The sequence below is a fragment of the Rhincodon typus genome, chromosome 12 (genome assembly GCF_021869965.1).
Source record: "Rhincodon typus isolate 14 chromosome 12, sRhiTyp1.1, whole genome shotgun sequence".
Taxonomy (NCBI): Eukaryota; Metazoa; Chordata; class Chondrichthyes; order Orectolobiformes; family Rhincodontidae; genus Rhincodon; species Rhincodon typus.
The window spans coordinates 56575586-56596122 of NC_063343.1; the positions used below are offsets into that span (position 1 = coordinate 56575586).

Consider the following 20537-nt stretch of genomic DNA (forward strand, 5'->3'; position numbering starts at 1 on the left):
TTATCTCAGGATAATAAGCAGGCAATTTAAGTACTGAGATGAGGAATTTCCTCACCCGAGGTGATGAATCTTTGGAGTTCTCTGTTCCAGAGGACTGTGCAAGCATAATCATTCAGTAGGGTTCAAGACAGAAGTTGATGGTATTATAGAGACTAATGACTTTCAGGGATATGGAGATTGTGCAGGGTTAAATGGCATTGAGGAGATAAATCAACCATGATTTGGAATGCTTAAGCCGGCTCCGTGGACTAAATGGGTTAATCATGTTCCAAAGTTTCTATTGGTATTGAATATAGCATTGTTTCTATTCTTTCCCAATAAGAACAGAGTTACCAAACACATCAGAAAGACACCTTCTCTGTAATAACAGAAATAGTCGAGAGAGCAGACATATTGAAGCACTTTTGTATAAATGCAATTAAACTAAGGACATTTTTATGTTTGCAGTATTTGCTGATAGTGTCGCCAGGAGATTTTGAGAAGAGCAAGGCATTGCCATGTGACTGCTTGATTCCTAGTACCTAAAGTGTAAATGAACAAACTTGCATAGGCGCACTTCCATAGTACCTGATCATATTTTGTTTTTCAGAAAAGTGGGAAAATGAAAGTTAACAGAATAGGTCATTCAGGAAACTTTGTGAACTCGCAGGCTAGATTAATTGCATAACTTAGGTTAAATGTGTACAGGTGAGACACAGTCATTGGATAGCTACACATACAATGGCATAGCGATAATGTCATTGGACTAGTAATCCAGTTGCTCAACCTCTGCTTTGCGGCCTTAGGTTCAAAACCATCATGGTAGCTAGTGGAGTTAAAATCTTAAACAGTCTTCGTCTAAGGAGTGGTTCATGAGTTAATTAACTTAATTCCTTTTTATTTTGTTGAAAAGAAATACAAAGAGACAGTTTGTTGCTGACCTCCATAGCACAGTGATTATTGCATTTGCTTTAAATATGAAAGTCTGCAGTTTGATCCTGGGTAGAACATTGTGAGTGGAAATCTTCTGGCACAATAGGTAGTGTCCCTGCTTCTGAAACAGAAGCTCTGGATTCAATTTACTCTCCAGGATTTGATGGCCATGTGACTTCATAACATAACCAAACAGTTTGATTATCGACCTGAAAATCCTTCTAATACGGTGGATGGCAGGTGATAAGAGTGGGAAAGTCTCCTGGTCACGCATCCTGTGGAAGACAGTGGCAAACCCCTGCAGTACTTTGCAAAGCAAAATCATGCACTAATGTCCTCTGAGTGTGGCATCTGGAGAGAAATGAAAAGAGATGTTAATGATATTGGTAGTGAGTTGCAAGTTTTGGAGGTTTATGTTTGCAATGAGTCACTTTGTGGATGAATATAAAAGCAAGTAAAGATTTAACTTCCTGGTCCATCCCTCAACCCCTGGTGTAAAAAAGGTTAACATAAATGCCAGTTCTAGTTGTCATGGGGTGGCAGGTGGATGTAATTAAGTGTGATGAACAGCAACCTGCTGTGCAGTATTGGAGTGGACTTGATTGGGGTACGTACAAATATCAATTATAACTTTTCTTTTATCTTTCATCCTTTTTCCAGTTTGCTGTAGGATTTCAACGTTTAAAGGGAAGAAGATGCCTGTTTCCTTTTGGATTACATTGCACTGGCATGCCCATCAAGGTTCGATCATATGGCTAAATGTGTTAATCATTCCATTTTTCATTGTTTTAGTTACTCTTAGTTAATGTTAATTTGTTAACTGCCTTTTAGTTTTCCATATATTATACCAAAAAACATAAAACATTAATTAAGAGTTTGTAATGTTGAGTTTCAGACCAAAAAGATGAATGAAAATGGGTAGTTTAAATTGCATTTGGATATTCCGTTCAGTCAGAAGAATAAAATGGTGAATTTTAAGTTTGATGTGCTTCACAAATGTGACTTAGCTAACCAAAGTGCTTTGCAAATGTGACTTGGCTAACCAGAATCAAGTTATTTTTGAATTGTTTTTTTTTTTGTCAGAGTCCTCTTATTAAAAATAAATTTTGAGTCTCTGGTAGAATTCCGCAGAGGATTGCAACTGTCCAATCCATTTGCTATTCTTCATATACCAATGTACACAACCAACACTGAGCTATTTGATTGTGCCCAGCAGAGCTGTCTCCAGCTCTGTATTCAGAATTCATTACTGTCAGTTTGCTGCAGACATAGCTGGTTAACTGTCAGAAATGGCTAGCTTACAGTATTGACACTGTTTCATCAGCTTGCGTTGACTTAGCTATTCAAACGCTGACCATAGTTTAACCTGGGGTTGATTAAACTTGTAAAACTTAGTATAATACCTGTTGCCAAAAACATAATTTAAGACTGGAAGCAAATCTGTGTTCTGACATCCTTAAATGGTACAGTGGGCAAATGTAGCATTCATTGGGATACTGAACCATTTAGGTCAGAATTTCCCTGTGATTTGAACCCATTAGACTGATAAGAGGAGGCTTCTGTTCCCTCCAGCAGAGGGGATATTTGATCTAAAAAATAACCATCTGGAAAAATCCAAGCAATTTCATATCTGATGATGCTATAGCCTGCAGTTGGAGCTTTTGGGTGCTGCACCTTAAGGATATTACAACTTTTTAATTAGAAGCAAACTTGAATAGCAAGCCCTGCCTGGGATACTCAAAATGGAAAAAAAGTGTAATAATTACTGAAACACCAAGCAGTATCATTATATTCCATGCATCATCCTTTGTCAGGATTTGATGTATTTATACATGTCCAACATTCTCTAATTTTGTACAAGTTTGACTTTCAAGACTTTGGATGTTATGAGTTAAATATATGCCATGAGTGGCTTTCTTTCTCTTTTTTTGTGAAATGCCAGGCCTGTGCTGATAAACTGAAGCGGGAGCTGGAGTTGTATGGTAACCCACCTCAATTTCCAGAGGAGGTCGAGGAGGAGGAAGAGACACCAGCAAAAAATCAGGAAGAAACTGTTATAAAGGACAAGGCAAAGGCCAAAAAAGTATGCAATGTAATCATTATTAATTGATTATTGATTGATTTACCAAAAAAGTGTTGATATTTCATTAAAATGTTCAATATGTTCAAACATAAAAATCTCCTGTTTAATCTTTAAATTAAGTATCTAGAAGTACAATGCACATTAGTGTAATGAATTCTTTGATCACAGCTTTAGTTGAGTTCTTCTGAACAGCAAGGAATACCTCCAAAAGCTGTTTACAGTAGCAGTAGTCTGGAAGCAGATTGCTTATACATCACAGACCAGGCAATCTTATAGAAAAACCATAAAGAGCGGAAACAGAGTTTTTAAGTGGATGGGTGAGTGCTAAGAAGTGTAATTCGGGGGGATTTAATTTACGTTGATATGTTTTGAACTTGTACGATGGTTTTACGTAACTAGCTATGAATATAAATTATTTTGAGGTAGAAATGGTAATTTTAGAATACTATTATTAATGTTTTAAAATCATTTATAATAAGCGTGGAATCTATCCTGTGATGTTACATATTTCTGGTCTTCACTAAATAATCTTTAAGATTTGATAAACAGACGAATTAGAGGAAGACTGGGTCACCTGATCTGTTGAGCATCTTCTGCCATTCAGTAAGATCATGGAAGATCTGAATACTTCACATTCCCATCTATTTTTGATAACCTTTCATCACCTTGCTTATCAACAACGTATCTAATTCTGTCTTTAAAATATTCAAGAATTCTGCTTCTGCTGCCATCTGAGGAAGAGCTTCAAAGACTCACACCCTCTAAGAGGAAAGTTCTTCTCATTTCTGTTTAAATGGATGATCCTTTTTTTTTCAAACGGTGACCCTTTGTTCTAGATTCTCATAAAAGAAAACATCCTTTCCACATCCACAATGTTGAGACCCCTCATCTTGTATATTTCAATCAAGTAGCCTCCTTTATTCTTCTAAACTTCTTTGGAGACAAACCTAGCCTGTCAAACATTTCCTCAAAAGATAACTCACTCATTGCAGATAACAGTCTAGACAATCTCCTTTGAACTGCTTCCAATGTATTTAACTATTTTGGTAAATGAGATCAATACTCTGTGATAATCCAGATGTGCTGTCACCAATACCTGGCATAAATTAAGTATATTCTTCGTACTTTTGTATTCACTTTCCCTTACAATGGTTAATAACATTCCATTAGATTTTTCTAATCATTTGCTGTAGTTGCATACTCATGTTTTTGTGCTTCAGACATTGGGACACCCTCTTGGAGCTTTCCAATCTGTCTCAATTTTGGCAATATGGTTTTTTTTTTAAATTCTTCCTGTCAAAGTGGAAGATTTCTCATTTTTTCAATAGTATTCATTAAATGCATGGACAACAAACGTTACTAACTCCACTGAAAACCAAGGCGAGAAAAACTTGTTAGAATTGGCCTTCCTATTTTTTGAAGATTTGCTTCTGGCGTTATCTTTGATTGATATAATTTATGTTTCCTCCACGAATCTTCAGAGTAAAGCTGCTGCTAAGAGTGGTGGAGCTAAGTTCCAGTGGATCATCATGAAATCTCTGGGTCTGTCTGATGAAGAGATTGTGAAGTTTGCAGAGGCTGAATATTGGCTTGATTACTTTCCAGTGATAGCTGTCCAGGATTTGAAGAAAATGGGATTAAAAGTATGTCTCGTGTCTCCCGACGGGTTAAACATAAAACTCTGAACTTTTATTATCTTCCCCTGTAATAATTTAAATGTCTGTAGTTCTTTTATAAGGCAATAAAACCCAGACATAAGTCAGGGATTTAAAACATGCATTTGGGTTTGTATGCAGTCATATTTTAATTGGGACTTCAAAGCGGATCTTAATAGAAAAGCACTTTACTCCCTATGGAAGGAATCTATGTTAATCTGATTTTAAAGTGGGTATAAGTTTCCCACACAAGTTCCAATATTCACAAATTTGGCAGCCTGGCTTTTGAGAATGGCTTATATGAAAAATAGGAACAAAAGCTGCTGATAGAGTATGGAATTTTATCCCTTGGTTGAAGCTGAGCAACATAATTGGAGAGGGTAGAAAGAGCTTTCCTCTGCAATCTGACTCAGTGAGGGTATACTGATGCTGAAGAGGGGAAAATCCTGATTCTGAAACAACAATGAGGTCAATAAACCTGTTATCTAAAGCCTAACTCCGATCCTTGTTGGGGTAGGGGGAGAGATTGGTTGGGATAGGAGGAGTTTCTAGTGGGAGTTAAGATACAAAATGATTCATTATACTCACTGACTAGTAACTGAAAATTTGTTTGTTTCATTAAGGTTTCATAAAGATTTCATAGTTTTTAAATCATCTAGGTTCAACATTGTGGAATTTAATTTCATATTGTGTAAACTGTAACAGATTGATTGGCGACGCTCCTTCATCACCACCGATGTAAACCCCTTTTATGATTCATTTGTGAAATGGCAATTTCTGATTTTAAAAGAAAAGAAGAAAGTCAAGTTTGGTAAAAGGTATGGATTTTTGATGTTGCTCCTGCTCCCAATAAAATGTGCCTTTCTAAACTAATTTTTGACATGCTTGTTCATGGTAAGTAATTTCTTTAAGACTTTAAAGAATAGCTTCATTAGGTTTGTGAAGGTACACCAGTAATATTTTCTGATTATTTCTGCCCTTGTATTCAATGCCCCAATTATAAGTAGCATTTTTTATGATTCTACTTCTCTAGTTTCAGTAAAGTATACATGTGCTGTAGCAATGAATGATGTATTTGAATCTGTTACTGTAATGCTCACATAGTATATTCCTGATTTCTGACATAGTTCTGGGAAGTTGCTGTTTAGGTGCCAGACACTTTATACAGAAGGGGAGAACTGTAGCATTGTTCCTTGTAAGCTATCAGTCCTCTCTTTTAGTTCTTTCTCTCGTCCTGCTGATGCTTAAATACTCCCATTTTATGATGGTGGGCGAACAAAAAGATAATAGGATAACATTAATTTTATCCTTAACTATTACATAACTAGCCAGTTAGAACCTGGATTTCTATAGAACTCCTTGTATGCAGGAAAATGTTGCAATATACTTTAAAGAAAATTACTGAATATTAAAAACAGAACTGAAAAAGAAGAATAGTAACTTGATAGTTGGTGGATGGCAATTATGCAAGGTACTAAAGGCCCAATCAAATCTAATAACATTTTAGAGTTAATAGGACAGGTGGAACTTAGAAGGATGCAGATGCATAGGTAGTGACTGCAGGTAGATGTAGGTAGGGTGGGGAGCACTGAGCTTGTGAATTGCGCATCAGAAAGATATTCTATGTCTCCTGAATTAGCTTGAGGTGACAGCTGAATGACTGAAGGAGTTTAAACCAGAGGCAGGGATTCTTAGAGAGCAAAAAGACTGGTTCTGGTTCTAGTAGCAAGGCAGAAGACATTAAGCAGTAAGTTCAACTGGGACTGCAAGTAAAGTGGAGACAGGCCTCCAGAAAAATCTGCATGTATTGAATACTTCTACATCTCTCGGGTATTTTGTAAATGATCTGTGCTCTTCACAATAGTTACGTAATCCTAAATCCATAGGGGGTTTCAATTTCTCTAATGTTGTCTTTATTTTTCTTTTTCAGTGGTTTATATTAGTGAATAGAATTCTGGGAGTAGATACTTATGATTATCATTTTGAAATGGAGTACAAGACCAGAAAGAAACAGGAACAGGAGTAGGGTGTTTGGCCCCTTGAGCCTGCTGTGCCATTCAATAGTATCATGGCTGAACCTACATTCCTCATGTCCACTTTCCTGCACTTCCCCATAACTTTTGATTTCCTGTGCTGATCAAGAATCTATCTTAACTCGGCCTTAAATGTACACAAGGACTCTGCCCCCAACAGTTGTCTGTGGCAAGGAGTTCTAAAGGGTCGTAACCCTCTTAGATGATCAGTGTTCTTTAGAAAGAGTGTTGTCTTATTTTACATATGAACTCTTTTCTCAGGTACACTATTTATTCTCCAAAAGATGGACAACCCTGCATGGACCATGATCGACACAGTGGAGAGGTAAGACTGTTTCCTATACATGGAAACATTATTAACTTTAAAGACTAAAGGAAAAACATATGACCTTTGGGAGGCACTGCTGGCCTAAACTACTGTAAGATACCATTTTTGCTTGGAGCAGTTGGATGAAATAACTTAGGGATGTGTCAGTGCAGAAAAGTCTGTACCTATACTTCAGATTTTTGCCATTTTTACATTAGTTTCCTCTGTTTCAGTGTTACAGATTACTGCTATGAAGGAGGCCTCAAGGCTGTACCTTTGCTTACACAATAATTGATACCTTTTTATTGTTTGCAGGATTACGTTTGACAGCCTTGCTGCAAATTTACTTTATTTTACTGGACATGTCATGCATCATCTTGGTTTCCAAGCTTTGAAGGGGAGAAAAATTATGTTGTTAGACCATGCTTTAGACCAGTATTTATTACAGGCAGTTAACAGATCAGTGACTAGTATTGATACATATTTATTTGATTTTTGTAGTATAGAAAATAATATATTCAGCTCTGCACTGAGGCTAATTCTAAAATTGAGCATAAACACAAGATCCTTGTATTTGGTGGCTGACTGATCGCTCATTACAGAATTTCCCATCTGCCACAAGCCATGACAGCTCCTGAATGGCTACTAATTCAGACAAAGGCTGCACATGGTCTAATTCCTGACTACAAATTTGTCCAACTGCATGAATTATGGTCTACTTATCCTCAATAGCTCTAACATCATGCACCAAAGCTAATTGCAGTCCTTCTTTGTGTCTAATCCAGGGGAAGGTGATGACCCAGTGGAATTATCATTAGACTATTAATTCTGAGACCTCTGGTGGAATTTGAATTCAATAAAATGATATGGAATTAAGAGTCTAATGATGACCATGGATTGTCAATTGTCAGGAAAAAGCCATTTGATTCACTAATGTCCTTTAGGGAAGAAAACTGCCATCCTTACCTGGTCTAGCTGACTGTGACTGTGACTGTAGACCCACAGCAATGCCATTAATTCCTAACTGCCCTCTAGGCAATTAGGGATGGGCAATGAGTTCTGGCCTAGTCAGCGATGCCCACATCCTTTGTATGAATCTTTTTTAAAAAAAAATTAAACGATAATTATCACCTTGTATATGGCTGTTAATTAAGGCATGATTCCATGACATCTCCCAGCCGGTCAGTCTTTGACCCAGTGAGCTGTTAAGAAACGCTTTTTGGAAATAATTTTGTTAAAGTTACCATTTTCTACCAAAAACATACTGTTGGAGCTAATTAATTCAGAAGGCAGGAAACTACAGGCCAGTTAGCTTAACATCAGTCACAGGGAAGATGTTAGAAACAATTATTTAACAAGTAATAACAGGGCTTTCAGACAAATTGATGGTGATCAGGTGGAGTCAATGTGGCTTTGTGTAAGGGGTATCATGTTTCGCAAACTTATTTGAGTTTTTTGAGGAATTAATGTGCTATGGCTAAAGAAGGACTAATGGCTAAACAGCTTGGAGACAGTAAGCACTGCAGATGCTGGAAGCTAGAGTCAATAGATGTGGAGCTGGTCAGACACCAAAAGTATGGTAACTAAATTTGCTGATCTCACAAAAAGAAGTAAGAAAGAAATTTGTGATGGGGCATAAGGAAGCTGCAAAGGGGTTTAAATAGATTAACAGATTGGACAAAAGTCTGGTAAATGGAGTAGAATGGGACAAGATATGAAATTGTCCAATTTGGTAGGAAAAATAAAAGATGCAATTTACCTAAATGATGAGAAATCGCAGAGCTCTGAAATACAGAGGGCTCTGAGTGTCCTCGTGTGGATTTACAAAAGGCTAGAATATAGAAATAGCAAATGCTTAAGAAAGCATGTAGAATTATGCCATGTGTTGTGAAGGGAATTGAATACAAAAGTAGGAAGATCAAGCCTCAGTTATGCAGGGAACTGGTGAGAGTACATGTGGAGTAGGCCACTTGGTCCATCAAACCTGCTCTGCCAATGAACAGCATTATGACTGATCTGATTATTCCACATTCCCACATACTCCCAAAAACTTTTCACCCTTTGCTAGTCAAGTATCTAGTCACTTCTATCTTAAAAATATTAAAAGATTCAACTTTGAAGGAGCAAGTTCCAATTGAAACACAAAATACGGAGAGGACTTGACAGGATGCATGTGGGAAAGATGATTTCTCTTGTGGATGAATCTAGAACGAGAGGTCATTGTCTATAAATATAGAGTCACCCATGCAAGATGAGGTTTTTTTTTGTTTCCCTTGTGTGGAGTGTATTTGGAACTTCCTCAAAGTTGAATCTTTGAATATTTTTAAGACAGAAGTGACTAGATTCATGATGAGCAAAGTGTGAAAAGTTTTTGGGAGTACATGGGAATGTGGAATAATCCGATCAGTCATAATGTTGTTCATTGGCAGAGCAGGTTCGACAGACCAAGTGGCCTACTCTGCAGGTAAAAGTAACTTGTGATAACATTCTATAATACAATATTAAATATATACTGACTACCTTTCATTAAGAATGTGACCAAAACTTTCTATTCTTCATCAAAAGTAATTGCTTCAAATATTTTCTTCTGTCTTCTACCCATAATCATCTTTAAAAAGTTTGCTAAATTTGAATTAGTGGTGCCATTGGAATTCATATAAATAAAACTTAATGTGACTGGTGTAACTTATGCTTCCCGGAACTAACTGCTATATTAAACCAAACAAACTCTTCATCTGTTACTCTTGCCTCATGTTATGTGTGGTTTTGTTTCAGGGTGTGGGTCCTCAAGAATACACACTAATTAAAATGAAGATCCTTGAACCATATCCAGCAAAACTAAGGTAAAGGCATCGCTTATGAATCAGTCCATAACAATTCTCCTCAGTCTCTCAAAAAGCAACCTCTCACCTCAAACCAAATTGCCACTACCGGATTTTGTTGCAATAATAATAAAAGTAATTAGCAGAATACTCCTATGTTCATTTGAAGAAAGGCAGTAAAGGAGTTAAAATCAGAATCATCACCACAGGAAACAGTTAGAGACACAGAGTCACACAGCATGAAAACAGACCCTTCAGTCCAATTCGCCCATGCTGACCAGGTATCCTAAACTAATCTAGTCCCATTTGGCCAATATCCCTCTAAATCCTTCCTGTTCATTGTACTCATCCAGATGTGTTTTAATGACGTAATTGTATCCATCTGTACCACTTCCTCTGGCAGCTCATTCCATACACACACCAGTCTCTGCACGAAAATGTTGCCCCTCAGGACCCTTTTGAATCTTTTCCCCTTTCACCCTAAACCCATGCCCTCTAGTTTTGGACTCCCCTACCCTAGGCAAAAGACCTTGGCTATTCACCCTATCGATGCCATTTATGAAATCATAAACCTCTATTAGGTCACCCCTCAGCCTCTGCTGCTCCTGGGAACAAAAAGATCCTACCTATTCAGTCTTCCCCTATAATTCAAACCCTCCAACCCTGGCAACATCCTTGTAAATCTTTCGCTTTAACACACCACCCTGTTCCCTGGCCAACATCTGTCTCTGGCTTGCTATAGTGTTCCAGCGAAACTCAGCACAAGCTGGAAGAACAACACCTAATTTTCCACTTGAGGACCCTCCAGCCCTCTGAACTCAATATCAAGTTCAATAATTTTAGGGCCTAAACTCTCCCATGTCCTAGCCCCCTACCCCACACATCAGGCCTTGTTACTACATAGTCTGCCATTACACACTACCTATTGTTAGCCACTAACAGTCCTCATTCACAGCCATTCACCCTCCTAGCCAGATCAACTCCTCCTTTGTCTATCCAACTGCTCTTCTCTCTCTTTGGGCTCTATCCCCACCTATCATTTACTCCTTACCCCTCCCCCTCCCTTTTTTCTGCATATAGACCGACAATTTCCTAGCTACCATCAGTTCTGAGGAAAGGTCACCAGACCCAAAACGCTAACTCTGATTTTTCTTCACAGAATTTGCCAGACCTGCTGAGCTTTTCCAGCAACTTCTGCTTTTGTTCCTGATTTACAGCATCTGCAGTTCTTTCGGTTTTTACTTCCTTGCAAAATTTTCACGCATTTCAAGTTTAACAACATTTTCCCTATAAGAGGGCGATCACAATTGTATGTAGTATTCCTGTTTAATGTCCTGTACAGACGCAACATGATATCCAAACTCTTATACTCAATGCACTGACCAATGAAGGCAGGCATGCCAAACGCTTTCTTCACCACCCTTTCTACCTGCAACTCCACATCCAAGGAACTATGCACCTGCACCCTTAGGGCAGCTATAGAGTGTCACTGACAAATACAGTAGGGCACATCTCCAGATCATATTCCTTTTAAGCAATGAAGGAAAGAGGGATTTTTTGTTGAATTGCTTTAATGTTGTTTGATTACAGATCCCTGCACTTAAATTAAGGACCTATATGTAGATTTTGAGCTGTAGATTTTGGTTGTCATCAGTAGTTCAGTTGGTAGTACTGTTAGCTCCAAGTAACAAAGTTCATCCTCTGTTACGTGAATGTTTGGGAGAGTTTAGTTTTTTTTGTGCTGCAGTGGTGGCTACACTTGAAGTACTTCTGGCTGTAAAGCATTTGAGAAGTTTTGTGGTTGTGAAAGGCACTATCTAAATGGAAATCTTTTCTATTACAAATGCAGAATTGTTATTTAGTCATGATGTGGAACTGCCAGTGTTGGAATGTGGTGGACAAAGTCAGAAGTCAGACAACGCCAGGTGATAGTCCAGCAGGTTTATTTGAAATCACAAGCTTTTTGAGCAGTTCACCTGATGAAGGAGCAGCGCTGCAAAAGCTTGTGATTTCAAATAAACCTGTTGGAATATAACCTGGTATTGTGTGACTTCTGTCTCTGTTATATAGTGCTGAATATCTGCCTGTAGGTGAAATAATACCTTCACAAAAACATCAAATAAATGTGGTCAATGCTGACCTGCACTTCCCCATTTATAAAGTTCCCCAACAATAATGATGGAGTCTGACATGCATAAACCTCACTACATTGTACCACTTGCCCCTTGCATTTTCTGACAGATGGAAAAATTAAGAATTGTACCTGTAAATCCTTCTGAGTATTCTGTAGAGGACATTTAGTTACATCACAGAATGAATATCAACTCCTATTTTTATGAAACTCACCAGAATGTAGTTATATTTCTGCCTATATTTTAAGATGACAGGTAAAGAACATGGTATGAAATTCATCTGAAATATACAATTGGAGAGGGTTTTATACATGGCAGAAGAGTTACAGTCCACTGTAATCAGCCCTGTTCTCTTTCTTCCAGTGGTTTTAAGGGAAGAAACGTTTATTTGGTGGCAGCTACGCTGAGACCAGAGACGATGTTTGGTCAAACCAACTGCTGGGTCCGCCCTGACATGAATTATATTGCCTTTGAAACAGTGAATGGGGACATTTTCATCTGTACGAAGCGAGCAGCAAGGAACATGTCCTTCCAGGGTTTTACCAAAGAGAATGGAGAAGTGCCTCTGGTTCTGACAATTATTGGCGAGGTAAATTCTTCTTAACCATAAATTATTGTATGGGTTCTGAATTAAATGTCACCTTCTGCTTTCTCTTTTGAATCTAAGCAAGAGAAATGGCCTGTTTATTTCATTTTTGTTATTATTTAAATTTTTGCATCATTCTTGATTTTATTTTTTAAAATTAGGACATCCTTGGTGTTTCACTGAGTGCTCCCTTGACATCCTACAAGATTATTTATGCTCTTCCCATGCTCACCATTAAAGAAGACAAAGGTATTTCATATCTTGTGCCTGTACTTGGTCTATAAATGTTTAAATGTAGGTTTAAGCAGCAAGAGTAATCGGAAGAGATTGCTTTCTTTTTATTGTTGAAATTTTTTTTTTCCACCTACTCCACAGGCACTGGTATCGTCACCAGTGTTCCATCTGATGCCCCAGATGATATTGCAGCTCTCTGCGACCTAAAGAAAAAGAAGGTACAAGTTCTATTTTTTTAATTACTTCTGTTGCCATTCAACTGTTCTTCTATGCTGAAGTCGTTAATTCCTTGCGAGATCCCGGTGGCTGTTAATTCTATTCACAACTTTCAAATGTCCATGGAAATCTGTGAATATCCTGTGGAAGAACTTCGAATCTTTTTTGCCACTGACTACATTTTGTAACTTCGTAAATGTTGCATGCTTGAACAGTGCAGTAAAGAGTGCTTAAAAATTATTATAACCTTAGAAAAAGCTAAGTCTGCAATAGATTTGAGAGCTTAACATGGAATGCTGGAGATGAGTCATTAGATAAAATCTGTACTCAGGAAACTGTTTCTACTTTTGACTTCAAATAGATCTGTTCATCTAGTTGACCTCAATAGGCTAGTTGCTCGTCCATTATTGCACTGCAATCTTGGGAGGAGTGAGCAGTGTATTCAGGGAATCTGCGCACACTCCTGGATTAATCCTGGAGTAAGCAGTGTATCTAGGGACTAAGGCTGATCTCGTCCTACCTGACCCTCAAACATCTAGCAGGAGTTGCTAAGTATCAATCAGAACCAAGGAATTCTGGTTGACCTTTTCCTTCCTTAAAGTTCCAGATTTTAAAAAATGTGCATTTTCATGGGATGCAGGCATTGACGTCTGCATTGCCTTGAATCTTTGCAGTCCATTTGGTGTACATACATCCACAGTGCAGTTAAGAAGGCAGTTTCTGGGTTATGAACCGGTGATGGCGAAGGATCAACGATTTATAGTTCCAAACAGGATGGTGTGCGGCTGGAAGAGGAACTGGCAGTTCGTGGTGATCACATGCGTCTACTCTCTCTTGTTCGTGATGGTAGAAGTCTTGGGTTAGGGAGTCGCTGTTGAATTTGATGACTTGCTACAATGTGCCTTGTAGCTGATATGCAGAGCTGCCACTAGGCATTAATAGTGGAGGGAATGAATGTTGAAGATGATGGATTGGTTGCCATTCTAGCCCTTGCTTTGTGCAGGATGGTGTCAAGCTTCTTTCATATTGTTGGAGCTGCGCTCGTGGGCAAGTTAAGAGTATTCCATCACACTTCTGCCTTCTGCCTTCTAGATGGTAGATAGGCTTTCTCATGGCAGGTGATGAGGCCCAAGAACTCCTGGTCTCTGATTTTCTTCCAGCCATTTATCTGGCTGATCCAGTTCAATTCTGGCCCACACTAAACTCCAAAAATTTTGACAATGAGGGATTCAGTGATAGTGATGCCATTAAATGTAAAAGGAAGATGGTTAGTTTCTCTCTTATTGAAGATGATCATTGCCTGGCACTTCAGTCATGCATACATAACTTGCCACTTATCAGTTCAACTGGGATATTTTCTACGTCGTGCTACTTATCAATACGTAACATTTTTAGCATCTCAAAAGTTGTGAATGGTGCTAAAATGTGCAAACACTCGTGATCCTCACTTCTGACCTGGCGTTGGAGGGAAGGTAATTTTTGAAGCAACTAAAGATGGTTAGGCTTGGAACGCTGTGGTAGATAGTGAAATATTGATTGTTTTTGGAGTAATGAATACTGAGGCCTAGAGTAATTAATCAGTTGATGTGAATTTGAATTCAATTTAGATGATTTGAGAATTTGCATTTCGTTTATTATTAATGAACAAACTGGAAGCAAGAAGCTGATAACAGTGAAATTATGGAGTTGTCAAGTTGCTACAGCAACCCAAATGGGTCACTTAGGTTTCCTTCCCGAAGAATCTTGCCATCCTTATATCTGATAAAGCTTCCATACATCTTCAGCATTGAGATTTCTGATGAGGTACTTGGTGTGCTTTACATTGCCTGCTGTATGGGCTACTATTTGTGTAGATGCCTTCACCAATCCGACATGATCTATATTCGTGGCATTCAAGATTGTGACATTACAATATCCTGATGTTTGAAAGAATTTAAAGCAATTTTTCTTTTTTAGGTGTTGAGGGAGAAGTATGGAATTACTGATGAAATGGTCCTACCGTTTGAACCAGTGAGTATGCTTAAATGAAATTGAAAGCATAATTTTGTTTTTTGGCATCAATCAAACTTTTTTACGTATATCCTGATTTGAAATATGAATACAGCTTTTACAATAGAATTTCAATAGTGTTTTGACAACCGAATCAAGTTCCCACTTTGTTCAGATATATCTGTGTGCTTTTATTAATTTTAACGATTAGATATATGCGGAGGGATATTTAAAATGAATACTTGACTCCTTCTCTCCTCAAAGTCTGAATCCTCAGCAGCAAAGCAGTATACCATAATTTGGGTGTACAGATAATTTGTCTTGCTTGATGTGGTCTCAATATCTATTGAAAACACAGTTAGCACCATGGTTATGCAGCAGGTTTTCACCAAGTGTTGTAGCTAATAAAGTAACCACTAGAGGCCCTCGTGAGCAAGACCATGACCGAAAAGAAATGGATTTTTACTTCATGTATTGAGAAATGCATAGGTTCAACGTTAATCAGTCCTTCTTAAATGCTGTTCTTTCGATGTTGCTTGTTTGCTAGGTTCCTATAATTGAAATCCCTGGGTATGGGAATCTCTCCGCACCAACAGTGTGCGACGAACTGAAGATTCAAAGCCAGAATGACCGGGAAAAGCTTGTGGAGGCCAAAGAGCGCGTTTACCTGAAAGGCTTTTATGAGGGGGTTTGTAATGTATTTGAGGTCATGCACAGGAAAAAAAAAAATCTAAAACAAAAATGTGAATTGTTTCATTTTATCAATGTACTAGTTCATTGCTTGTGGCATTGCGTACAGATTCAAAATCAAATACGGTCACTAAATGAAACTTCTGACAGGGATAAATGGATCACGACGTGCTGCTTTATTCCACCATTCTAAAATGAAAAATTCTTTCAACTGTCCACATTTTTGTATCTGTATTCTAAATTCCCATTTAGGAATTATGTATCATTGTCACATATACTCATGTACAGAGATACGGAGTATAATGATAAATGTACAAAGTCGCTACTCCCAGCGCCATTTTAGGTTAAAAAAAAAAAATACCTTGGTACAAGTAGAAAAATAAAGAAATAAATTAAAAGTGCAACGTTACAGTTCTGCTCTGTATAAAGTCGTAAATAAAGAAATAAAGTTACGTTCAAAATTGCAGTCCTCCTTTAGCCATGGATGTGCAGTCGCTACATGTTAGGTTTTCTCCACGAGGGCTCAACCTCTTCCCTCCACGCTGGGCTCAATCTCTTCCTCATGCTGGATTCGATCTGTCTCCCGTGCTGGGAGATCCCTGTGTAGACTGCCATCCAGGCTCTCCTGTCATGATGTATTGATACGATATAGTCCAGTGGCCATCTAGATTAGGTATCAGACCCTTGGGTGTGGTTTGAACTCGTAATTGCCTAACTTCAAGGCAAGCCTTTTGCCAGTTTGGCTCAGTTTATTTGTTTGATTGGGGTGAGGCCAATTTGATCACTGTGTAAATTCTTTCTAAACATGTAAGACTGTTCTAACATAGTGATTGTCCCCCTGCCTCTGGTTCCAGAAGGCCCAGGTTCAAGTCCCGTCTGCTCCACGGATGTGTGATGACATGTCTGAACAGTTTAATTAAAGACATCTACATTTGGTTGTAAATTCATACACCTGTTCTCCTCTAGGTAATGCTTGTGGATGGTTACAAAGGGCAGAAAGTTCAAGAAGTCAAGAAACCAATTCAACGAAAAATGATAGACAAAGTAAGTATCATTTTTTATTTATTCAATGACTTATCAAAACAGCAGTGTAGATCATAAATTTGATTGTAATGTTAAAGTAATGAGCCTTGCATGAATGACATGCTGCATTGAATTGCTGCACTATGCTACATACTGTAGAAGCTATGATAAAGGGTTAAACTGTTGGCTCTGTTTTCATGTTTGAGCTTCCTCTTTGACTAGTTTTTGCGTGGGATACAACATCAATTTGATAATTGCCTGTATTTCGGTCAGTTCTTGCACACTTCATGCACTGATTGAACAGAGGCATTGCAGGAAGCACACCATAGCTAACTATGTCCAGAAATGCAAGATAAGAAAAGTAGGTTAAAATGAATCTAGAAAATAGTATATGAGTATCCCAATTTTTAAAAAAAACATATTTCTAATAACTGTTCTAGGGAGAGGCCATGATCTACATGGAACCTGAGAAGCAAGTTATATCTAGGTCTGCTGACGAATGTGTTGTAGCACTGTGTGACCAGTGGTGAGTTTTTATTTTAAATGTTTGTTTATCTATCTTCGCTCTCGCTCTGTCTCTCTGTTTCTCCCCTGCATCCCCACCCCCCCAAACGAATGACTGAATGAATCCAAAGTTAACTGTAGCCTTTCAATGCTTCACAAAATCGTCACGTGCTGTTTATTGGCAGTGTGTCTGGGGCGCTTTTAAACATGGCGAACATGGCAGCTGAATCTATTTCTGTGCACTTTCCAGCTGGATGATAATCAGGAATAAGATCCCTAAATGGTTTTTTCATCCCTTATTACAAATAGCAGACTGGTTTTTATGGTTATTGAACATTATGCAGCTCACCGCTGATAAAATTCATACCATCGAGTCTAGATGTAGAAGGCCTCTTTGTACATTTTGCACCTTTCTTTACAGTTGTAATTCTTTCTTTCCATCACAGCATCTAACTGCTTCTTAAACTTGAAAACAAAAGATGCTGGAAAGTTCAGTGGGTCAGATAGCCTCTGTGGAGAGAGCAAGCTAACATTTCAAGTCTAGATGACTCTTCATTGGAGCTGACTTAGACTTGTTTCTTTCAACTACATCTAGAAAATGTTGACCATTTTGTGTAAAGAGTTGCTTTTTTTTTTAATCATGTTCACTTTCAATGTAGGTACCTGGATTATGGTGAAGAAAGTTGGAAGAAGCAGGCTGCAGATTGCCTCTCAACTGTAGAAACGTATGTGCCATTCATTTAGCTCTTGTCGTCTTGTCTCGTTATGTCTTCCCCACACCCCTTTGAGGGAATGCATTGTACTTTTGAAATAATGGTAATTAGTCGATCAAGTTCCACAGAATGCCCACACAATGAACTGGAACGAGGATTTCATTTAGTCTGTGGCATATTTTCAACTCCTGGTCCCAACCAGTGTTTTAATTACATTGCAAGGTTGAGTTATGGTTCAAGGGAAGTAGAAATTTTGTTTACCCCTCTTTCCCCTCCCCTTGTTGAGAAAGGATATATATGTTTTTAAAAAGTCAGCTTTTATGAAAGTGCAAGGCTCTGAACTTATATTGGAATGTTACTGGATTTACACTCTGGTCAAGTCTCTAAAATTCAAGGAACCTGCAGGTTATCTGGAACAAACGCATCATAGCAACCTGAGATATGAATGTCAACAGCTACTGACTGCTGTAACAAAGATAACCATTTGAATGGCATTTTTAACATATATCCTGCTTTTTAACAATATCCTGTTATTAAGGTCAAAAGAGTATCTGCAAGTATATAAATATTATATATGCAATATATATCCTTTTTAATTTCCAGATACTGTGAGGAGACTAGAAGGAATTTTGAAGCCAGCCTTGAGTGGTTACAGGACCATGCCTGTTCAAGAACGTATGGCCTAGGTTAGTGTAACACTTGACTTCCTTTTTTTTTCATGACCTTGCTCTACAGAAATGCTGTATAAGGAGAGTTTTTTTTAGTCTAAGGTGATTATGTTTTCTGAGTACCTAACCTACCTTGCAAGACCGTTGAGGTCATTTTATTTTCAGATAAATCCTCCCTATAACTTTTTTTTTTAAGTACAAATTAAGTTTATAAAAGAGTAAAGCAAAGATGAAGCAAGTCTGAAAGTATGGATTAAGTGACACTATGCTGTGTTTTCAAAAACCCAAATGATGAAAGTCAGTCCTAGAGATACTTGTGCCCGACTTAGCACCTCATAATGTTATGTATTATTCACTTTTTAAAGCAGATATCAACCTATTTGTAGGCACTCACTGGTCTTATTTTGAGTGGTTATTTGGAAGTGAGGACTAATTGACACGCTTTGCTCTAAAGATCCTTCTGCTTGGGAGGACCCGAGCTATAACTTGCATCATTCATTCAGTCCATAGGAATTAATGAAGCAATTCAGATGAAGGAAAAAATACAACATTTGAAAATGTGTCTATTGTATGTGCCTGCACGGGGTTTTTCTCATTACACTTGCCACGTGTTAGCAACTTGACAGTTTTTTCTGTAAGCATACTGTCTCTTATATATTGCAACCTGGTGTAGGTTTCCAGCTATATTTCGTTTAGTGAGGCTATCAGCTGAACTTCCATTACAAATCCACCGACTCCCGCAATTACCTTTACTATACATTCTTACATCCTGCTACCTGTAAAGACTCTCTTCCGTTCTCCCAGTTCCTCTGTCTCTGCCCCATCTAGTCCAATGATTTCAACTTCGCCAAGGGGCTTCTGAAATGTCCACCTTCTTCCTTAACCAATGATTCCCCAGTACCATGGTTGACAAGGCCCTCCATTGTGTCCCACCCATCTCCTGCTCTTTGGCTCTCACCTCCTCTCTTCCCTCCCACAACACTGATAGGAGTCCCCTCATGCTCACCTACCATCCTACCAGTGTCCACATCCAAAGGATCGTTAGCTGCCATTTCCACCACCTCCAGCAGGATGTGACCACCAGCACACATTCCCCTCCATTCCCTTGTCAGCTTCTGCAGGAACCATTCCCTTCTGGACATCTTGATCCACTCCTCCCCAACTCTCAACACCGCTCCACACTCCCATGGCATCTTCTTGTGCTATCGCAGAAGATACAATGTCTGCCCATTTTTTCCCTCCCTCCCTCCCTCATTATTCATGGTCACTGACTTACCTTCCGGGTGAAGCAGCAATTTACCTGCACTTCACTCAATCTAGTGTACTGTTTTCACTGCTCACATTGTGGTCTCCACTACACTGGGGAGACAAAGTGCAGACTAGGCGACTGTTTTGCAGAATAACTGTATTCTGTCCTCAAAAATGACCCTGAGCTTCCGGTAGCCTGCCATTTCAATACCCAATTGTGTTTCCTGGCCAACATCTCTGTCTTGGGCTTACTACAGTACTCCAACGAAGTTCAGCGCAAGCTAGAAGAGCAACACCTCATTTCCTGCTCAGAAACCCTGCAGCCTTTTGGATATCAAGCTCAATAATTTTAGGGCCTGCGCACCTTCTCCCGTATCCTTACCCTAACACCCCCCATACTAGGCCTTGTCATCACATGGGCTGTTACTACTTACAACCCATCGTCAGCTACTAATGGTCTCCATTAGCAGCTATTCACTCTCCCAGGCTGACTTGTACCCATTCCTTAGTCTGCCCCAATGTTTGTCTGTCTGTCTCTCTGGGCTCTATCTCCACCTTTCATTTATTCCTTCCTCCTCACCCACCCCATCTTCAGCATATATACCAACCTTTGCCTATTTACGGTCAGTTTTGAAGAAGGGTCACTGGACCTGAAATGTTAACTCTGCTTTCTCTCCTCAGATGCTGCTCGACCTACCAAGTTTTTCCAGCAATTTCTGATT

At 38.6% G+C, this 20537-nt stretch overlaps 1 protein-coding gene across 2 annotated transcripts in view; it reads left to right on the top strand.

Moving 5' to 3' along the window:
• The window catches only part of lars1b (leucyl-tRNA synthetase 1b), a 56373-nt gene that overhangs the window by 9025 nt on the left and 26811 nt on the right, over positions 1–20537 (top strand). For both annotated transcript variants that reach the window (XM_048603601.1, XM_048603602.1), the window contains 15 exons: positions 1573–1653; positions 2855–2995; positions 4477–4638; positions 5356–5468; positions 6945–7008; positions 9766–9833; positions 12308–12533; positions 12692–12779; positions 12906–12982; positions 14937–14990; positions 15517–15657; positions 16626–16703; positions 17123–17208; positions 17846–17911; positions 18503–18585. In XM_048603601.1, coding sequence (XP_048459558.1) covers positions 1573–1653; positions 2855–2995; positions 4477–4638; positions 5356–5468; positions 6945–7008; positions 9766–9833; positions 12308–12533; positions 12692–12779; positions 12906–12982; positions 14937–14990; positions 15517–15657; positions 16626–16703; positions 17123–17208; positions 17846–17911; positions 18503–18585 — 1528 coding nt within the window. The remainder of the gene's footprint in view (positions 1–1572; positions 1654–2854; positions 2996–4476; positions 4639–5355; positions 5469–6944; positions 7009–9765; positions 9834–12307; positions 12534–12691; positions 12780–12905; positions 12983–14936; positions 14991–15516; positions 15658–16625; positions 16704–17122; positions 17209–17845; positions 17912–18502; positions 18586–20537) is intronic.